The 7,750-nt window shown below is 46.3% G+C and overlaps 1 protein-coding gene across 2 annotated transcripts in view; it reads left to right on the forward strand.

Annotated features, from left to right (window-relative positions):
• The window catches only part of KLF11 (Kruppel like factor 11), a 10,779-nt gene extending 3,040 nt beyond the window's left edge, over positions 1 to 7,739 (forward strand). For both annotated transcript variants that reach the window (XM_037737232.1, XM_017525400.2), the window contains exons 2-4: positions 258 to 527; positions 1,431 to 2,370; positions 6,302 to 7,739. In XM_037737232.1, the coding sequence (XP_037593160.1) occupies positions 267 to 527; positions 1,431 to 2,370; positions 6,302 to 6,582 (1,482 nt within the window). In that variant the 5' untranslated portion in view covers positions 258 to 266 and the 3' untranslated portion in view covers positions 6,583 to 7,739. The remainder of the gene's footprint in view (positions 1 to 257; positions 528 to 1,430; positions 2,371 to 6,301) is intronic.
• The last annotated feature ends 11 nt before the right edge of the window (positions 7,740 to 7,750 follow it).

Here is a 7,750-nt window from a genome sequence, read left to right on the forward strand (position 1 = left end):
AAAAAAAAAAAAAAAAAAGAGTCAGGATTTTTGATGGCAATGCTTGCCAGCTTAGTTCAGTCTTTGAAATGTTGGCTTAAGAGCTGAGTGGTCCTCCTTTAACATCTTTTACTACAACTGAGTGTGTGTTGCTATGGTGTGTTGCATGTGCATTACATGCCTAGTGCAGGCTTCTAGTATGCATAGCCACATGGCCATGACGGGTGACCTCTGTAGTTCCCCTGCACTGAGAATCTGTTGTGTTGTGTCGCCTCTAGGTTGGCATCATGGACATATGTGAGTCCATCCTGGAGAGGAAGAGGCATGACAGCGAACAGTCTACGTGCAGCATCTTGGAGCAGACGGACATGGAAGCTGTCGAGGCTCTTGTTTGTATGAGCTCCTGGGGTCAAAGATTCCAGAAAGGTGACCTGTTACGGATAAGACCCCTCACGCCTGTCTCTGACTCTGGGGATGTCACCTCCGCTGTGCATATGGATGCAGCTGCACCTGAGCTACCAAAAGACTTCCATTCTTTATCAACTCTGGTAAGAGGAGGTGGGAGAGGAGCATTTTTGTAAAATGACTAGAGTAGCTGAAGTCAATGTGTTGAAGAACTTGTGGGAAGATTCCCTGGGATGCTGGCAAATAAGTTGCATACCCTCTCTTTGTGGGTCTGAGGGAGTGGAAAATCTTCCTTCATTTCTGAAAAATGTGCCCTTTCTATGGATGGATCTTACCTTGCTAGCTATGGGGTTAATTTCCATGGAATGAAACCTACAGATTAATGTGAGAAAGTGAAATTTACTTCTCTGGGGGTATATTGGGGTGGAGCTTAGGTTCTCCTGGTGACCCAGCCTAGGGTCAGGATATGTGGGTGGCAGCTGGAGAAGCATGTGCTTTTACATCAGATTGCCTTCATTGGTGACACCTCTGCCTTCCAGTGGCAGCCGGCTCCTTAATGTGAGTTGGGTGCAGTAAATCACTCTTGTTTTTGGTTTTTGAACTTGCTAATATCTGTGAAAGCATTTGGAAAAATTTCATCTCAGCTTGGAGAAGTTGAGAACTGTAGGCTGCTAGCAGTGGAAATTGTGGTTGTCCTGGGCTGGAAGCTTATCTGAAAGGAGAGTGTAGAAAGCAGATTTGGAGAGGGATGGGAGGGCCTCGTGGGGCAGCGGGGGGTGTTGTGGAAGCGGCAGGCCTGCTGGCCAGGAGCTCCTCAGAGTTTCCTGGCATTGGGCGCTTGGGCAAGTCTGGAAGGGGTGAACACTGGGAAGAAGCTGAGAAAGTGAAGTGCCCCATGCAGCCTTGAAACCCACTGGGGCGTTGAAAACAGGCTTAGCTGAGTCTCTAGATTATTTTATGTAAAGGTATTGGGAGCATTGTGATCAATTAAACCCCTTGTAAAATTTAAAGCAGCCTTTTCACATGGTACTTTTTTTTTTTTTAAGTGCATAACTCCTCCTCAGAGCCCTGATTTCGTGGAGCCATCGACAAGGACACCTGTTTCTTCCCAAGTAACAGATTCCAAAGCATTCACAGCCATGGCCACCCTCCATTCCTCTGCTGTGGTGGCCAGAGCACTGAATGGGGGGGTGGAGAGGGGCCTGCCGGGTTTGGAGCCAGTACCCAGCTCTCCGTGCAGGGCCGTGGGGACCAGCGTGATCCGACACACTGGGGAGAGCCCTGCTCCTGCCTGCTTTCCCGCCACGCAGACTCCAGATGGCCAGCTTTCTGACAGCAGAGGAGAAGAGCAGCTTTTGGGACACTTTGAAACTTTGCAGGATACACACCTCACAGACTGTTTACTCAGCACTAACGCAGTGTCCTGTCAGCCTTGCTTGCACAAGCCCGGTGGCCTGATCCCCACTGACAGAGGCCAGCAGGCAGGGTGGCCTGGTGCAATGCAGACTTGCTCACCAAAGAATTACGAAAATGATCTGCCCAGGAAAACCACCCCTCTGATTTCTGTCCCTGCTCCCCCTGTCCTTTGCCAAATGATCCCTGTGACTGGACAGAGTGGCATGTTCTCAGCTTTTTTGAAGTCGCCTCCCCAGTTGTCTGTGGGGACTGTGAGACCCATCCTAGCCCAGGCTGCTCCAGCTCCGCAACCTGTATTCCTGGGACCTCCTGTGCCTCAGGGAGCTGTGATGCTGGTCCTGCCCCAGGGCGCCCTCCCTCCGCCTGCCCCCTGTGCGGCCAGCGTCCTGGCTTCAGGGAATACCAAGTTGTTGCCCCTCGCCCCTGCGCCAGTGTTCATCGCCTCTAGCCAAAACTGTGTCCCTCAGGTAGACTTTTCCCGAAGGAGGAACTACGTTTGCACCTTCCCAGGTTGCCAGAAGACCTACTTCAAAAGTTCCCACCTCAAGGCTCATCTTCGCACTCACACAGGTAAGCACCAGGGCAGGTAGGACATTGGGCACAGCAGACCGTGTGGTTAGGAAGCACACCTGGAGCTGCCTTTGGGTGGGAGGGTATCATGAGAACCCCTGGTGAAGGAGGAATTGTGGCTTTTTCTTTGGTTCTGAAAAGCCTGCACGATCCTGTAAGGGTGAGCACAGCCTTCAGGAGTTTGCAGACAGTGCCAGCTGCTCACCCTGGAGAGAAAATGTAGTCTAGTACTGTGATGGTGTCTTTCGGGAGCTTTTAGAGTGACTCACAGTGCCCCCTTCTGTTCACATTGCAGTGGATGTTTTATTTTTATTTATTTATTTATTTATTTTTAAGAGAACATGCATTTACATTCAGTAAATATATCTTATCAATGTGACTTATGTTCATTGTGGGAAGGTCTGGCCAAACTATATTAAAGTTAAAATTCTAAAATATTTTTTTAAAGAGTAGTTTTCTTACCTCTGAAAGTAGTTTTTAATTTAAAGTAAGTTGCACAAGACACTCTGCTGACCTAATGATCTGTTGTATAACCAGCTCTGTCCAATTGAATTTTCTGCGATGATGGAAATGTTTGCTGTCTGTCCTGTAGGGTAGCCACTGCCTGCTCACATTTGAAGTGTGGCTAGTGTGCCCGAGGAACTGAATTTTACAGTTTTTAATCCTTGAAGTTTAAATAGCTCCATGGGACCTGTGGTTTCCCTGCCACCCACCAGTGGTCTGGGTGTTGCTGGATAGAATGGCTCTAGTAGGTGAGGGCACCGTTTCTCAGGTGTTCTGTGAGTTTGTGTTCTGTTGCTCTGATCATGGTGGCCTCCACGTGGAGAATGAAGTGCCGTCTGGGGTTCAGACATTGTAAGAGGAACTCTACTGCTCCTCCATTCTACCGAGTGGCTGTTTCCTTCCATGATAAGGCCAAACTTGGCCATGAAGTACTTGCCTCTGCCCATGCAGAAACAGCCTCCCAACCTTCTCTTCCATATGTCCACCCTCCCCTTCAGCCCTCTGTCCATCTCTACTTACCGACAGCCTCCAAGGGCCTCCCCAGAATTAGTTACTAGCTTGTTTCCTTATCTTCCTTTCTTCTTTGGCCCTAGTCGTTTATTGTAGGTCTTGCCACATTCTCCCTTTGCTTTTTAGTTACTCATGTATTTATCTCACCTGGATATACTCCTGGTGCTTGATACAAGGGCATGACACTAGTTAGTAAATGAGGGTTGGTCGTTTGCACGGCAGATGGACATGGGGACTGCATCAGGGAACCGGTGCTTCTGGCGGAGTTGACCTGCTTGCCTCTCTTAATGGGCTTGTTGACTTGGTGAGCCCCACATTTCACCAGGGCTTTCCAGGGGAACTTCACATCACACCAGAGCACAGCTTCCAAGTTTGGGGAGGTGACTGAAGGAGGTTTTGCTGTTTATTCAGTTTTCCTTGGTAAAGTAACTGACAGAGTGACTTACAGTGATTAAAACAAGCCTCTGGGCTGGGCGCGGTGGCTCAAGCCTGTAATCCCAGCACTTTGGGAGGCCGAGGCGGGTGGATCACGAGGTCAAGAGATCGAGACCATCCTGGTCAAGATGGTGAAACCCCGTCTCTACTAAAAATACAAAACATTAGCTGGGCATGGTGGCACGTGCCTGTAATCCCAGCTACTCAGGAGGCTGAGGCAGGAGAATTGCCTGAACCCAGGAGGCGGAGGTTGCAGTGAGCCGAGATCGCGCCATTGCACTCCAGCCTGGGTAACAAGAGCGAAACTCCGTCTCAAAAAAAAAAAAAAAAAGCTTCTTCCATGTTTCCTAAAGTACTTCCAATTAAATAACTGGCCGGGCGCAGTGGCTCACACCTGTAACCCCAGCACTTTGGGAGGCTGAGGTGGGCAGATCACGAGGTCAGGAGTTTGAGACCAACTTGGCCAACATGGTGAAACCCCTATCACTACTAAAAATACAAAAATTAGCTGGGTATGGTGGTACGTGCCTGTAATCCTAGATACTCAGGAGGCTGAGGCAGGAGAATCACCTGAACCTGGGAGGTGGAGGCTGCAGTGAGCCAAGATCACACCACTGCACGCCAGCCTGGTGATGAGTGAGATTCTACCTAATAAATAAATAAGCTAAGACTTCTGAAGAATCCCCTTCTGTGCCATTTTGTAAACTTGGAGTTTTCATGAGAAGTAAAAACTGGGCAAGCTTCCCTTGGCTAAGACCACTTTTTATATATATTCCTACCAACCTGAAAAGCCTTCAAATTGGAGTAAGGTAGAGTGAATGGATGCTACATTTTTTTTTCTTTATTTTTCCATAAGTTATTGGGATACAGGTAGTAGTTGGTTACATGAATGAGTTCCTTAGTGGTGGTTTCTGAGATTTTGGTGCACGATGCTACATTTTTAATTAATTTTTATTTTTGGTAAAGACAGGCCTTACTTTGTTGGCCAGGCTGGTCTGGAACTCCTGGCCTCAACTGATCCTCCCTCCCAGCCTCCCAAAGTGCTGGGATTATAGACATGAGCCACTGTGCTTGTACTTGGCTTGATTTATTTTTAGTTTTAAATATATTTTGAAAGATTAGCATGAAATCATTGGGTGCCAACAACATACTGCATGTTAAGTGTGGCAGGAATAAATGCCTTCTGGAGGGTTTCTTGACCCAGTTCCATGTAGGGCTGATGGCCCCACAGGGCCGTGGGGTGTCCCTTATGCTGTGCTGAGGCGCAGGATCTGAGAAATAAAGAGACGGGACACAGAAGTACAAGGAAAACACAGCTGGGCTTAGGAGGCCACGCCACTTATAAGCGGAGTTAGGCGAGGCCCCGAATGTCCAGAAGCATGAGTATTTATTGTGTATAGGTTAGGGGGCAGGGCAGTGAGTGAAATCATCTTTAAGGATAGTGATTGGGTTGTCAGCAATAAAACATGGAGTCCACCCCCATTATGTCACCTAGGTCAGGAGGTGGACAATGCGCAGCAAGGGGCCCGTTCCCATGAAGGCAAGGGCCATGTGCAGTAAGGGGTCCACCCCCATTAGGTCACTGAGGCTTGAAGGTGGGCCATGCGCAGTGAAGAGGGTGCAGTGTGCAATACTTTTATCTATGGGCAAGCTACTTTTAAGAAGATTTATAGGAGGATATTTTAAGTCACATAGCAGTGACAGAGCTGTTAAGGCTACCGCCACCTTCTGGCAGCTTCCAATGAGTTTTATGGGAAGATGCTTTTTGAGCAGCATAGTAGCAAGAGCTGATAAAGTTTGCAGTTACCAAGGTGGATTGCTGTTCTGAGAGCAGCCTTCCACGAGACTGGAGCAAGCTCCTACAACTCCTTTAGGAGGAGTGGCTTTTGCCCCAAGCCTGCCGTACAGCGGGTATCTTTACAATACTGCATGTTGCCACCTGGGCTCTGGATTCTTGTCCTGGTATAACTTTTTCCCTTAAATTATGCTCTGCACTGTGTCTGCTCTAGACATTCCTCCGATTATAAGCTACTTATTCCTCAATTCATGCTCTGTACTGTGTCCACTTTAGGCATTCCTCCGATTATGAACTAAAATATAATTTTATATATATGTAGGGAAATATTCTTTAGGCACTCATACTATCAACTATTATATGATTATATGTAGAGGATTATATAAACGAATTCTTTAAGCCCTAATTCTATAAACTAATATATGATTATATAAAGGATTATATAAAAGGAAATTGCTGAGTAGTAACACTATAAAGTGAGATATTCTTTAAGCCCTAACTGTGCCAGGGTTTTGCTTAGCTTTTAGTCCTCGGTGCCTGTATGGGGGGTTTCCCACAGTTCCAGAATAAGAAGACATTGCTTTCTTGTGAGCTTGATGAACATGATTTTAAATTGACATGAATTAACCCCTTGAATAAGGTGCTCAGCATCTCCTTTCTCTTCGGCATGTGTTTTCTCACACTTAGGGGAGAAGCCTTTCAGCTGCAGCTGGGACGGCTGTGATAAGAAGTTTGCTCGTTCGGATGAGCTGTCTCGCCACCGCAGAACTCACACAGGGGAGAAGAAATTTGTGTGCCCTGTGTGTGACCGGCGTTTCATGCGCAGTGACCACCTGACGAAGCATGCCCGCCGCCACATGACGACCAAGAAGATCCCAGGCTGGCAGGCAGAGGTTGGCAAGCTGAACAGAATCGCCTGTGCAGAGAGCCCGGGGAACCTGCTTGTGACCACGCCAGCCTCCACCTGAAAGGTCCACTAGGATGTTACGGGGTTTTTAAAAGCCTATTTTCAGGAATGGAACTGACGGATTGCTTTCCCATTGCCTCACCCCAAAAAAAAAAATAGTTTTGGGGGCTCAGGAAGATCGGGGAGCTGATTTTGATGAAGGTGTGTTAACTTTTCCACTTGGGACCCTGTTCAATATGTTTTGTAGTTTCAGAAGTGTTTTTTTTTGTTTTGTTTTGTTTTGTTTTTAAAGAAATGGTAGAAAATTTGATAACCAACATCACCAGCATTCAGACAAATATTTCGGCAATAAAGTTTACAAAATCTGGATTTTTACAACTTTCTATTGATGTTTTGTAGCAATAAGACAGGGTACTAATTTTTATACTGTTTTTATAAAAATATTTATATTGTTGGTGCTCAAATCACCAGTTTCTAGATAGATCATTTTGCAGCCTTCTTTTCAGTATTTAATAACAGTTTTTTATGATGACCCGTTTTAGTAAATTTGACATGTTACTCCACCAAAAAAAAATCACAGATTATCTGGCCTTTTAGATTTTTTGGAATCGGAACTGGTTGAATAAGGCCTTCTTAAAAGGGAAAAATAAATTTTGCAATCAGCTTTTTCATAATATTTTCAAGGAAATTCTAGGCAGCCATTCCTGTCACCCAAGAACTACAAGTGTGGTTGACTAGAACTAGTGAGCTGTGTCCATGGTGCATCTTGTGAAGGATGTACCCCAGAAAGTAACATGAGCCACTGGGCACATCCCAGGGAGCAGGCGCTGCTGTAGGCTGTAGTCTGTGTGTAATCGTCTTGGCCATGGCTCTGCCGAAAGCAAACCATTGAGTTTCTCGTTTGTACCTAAAACACCATAAAAGATAAACACTCAAATCCAGCCGATTTGTTGATCGTCAGTTGACTTGTTTTGCTGTGGCCTTGTCCCTACTATATTGTGGGTAGAGTAACTTCTCAGTGAAAAAGGAAGTGTCCGTATTAGTTGGATGAACTTTCCACTAGAGAACAGCTTAGCCGAGGGTGAGATGCATGTGCAGGCAGGCAGTGCCAAGGTTCTGCTTCTGTTATTTACCAAATACTAGAAACTCGAGGAAATGCAAGTTACGCTAAATGGCAGTAATACTACCCAACTGCCCTTTTGTTCTTTTTTTTTTTTTTTTTTTTTTTT

The sequence above is a fragment of the Cebus imitator genome, unplaced genomic scaffold (genome assembly GCF_001604975.1).
Source record: "Cebus imitator isolate Cc_AM_T3 unplaced genomic scaffold, Cebus_imitator-1.0 Scaffold1, whole genome shotgun sequence".
Lineage (NCBI taxonomy): Eukaryota > Metazoa > Chordata > Mammalia > Primates > Cebidae > Cebus > Cebus imitator.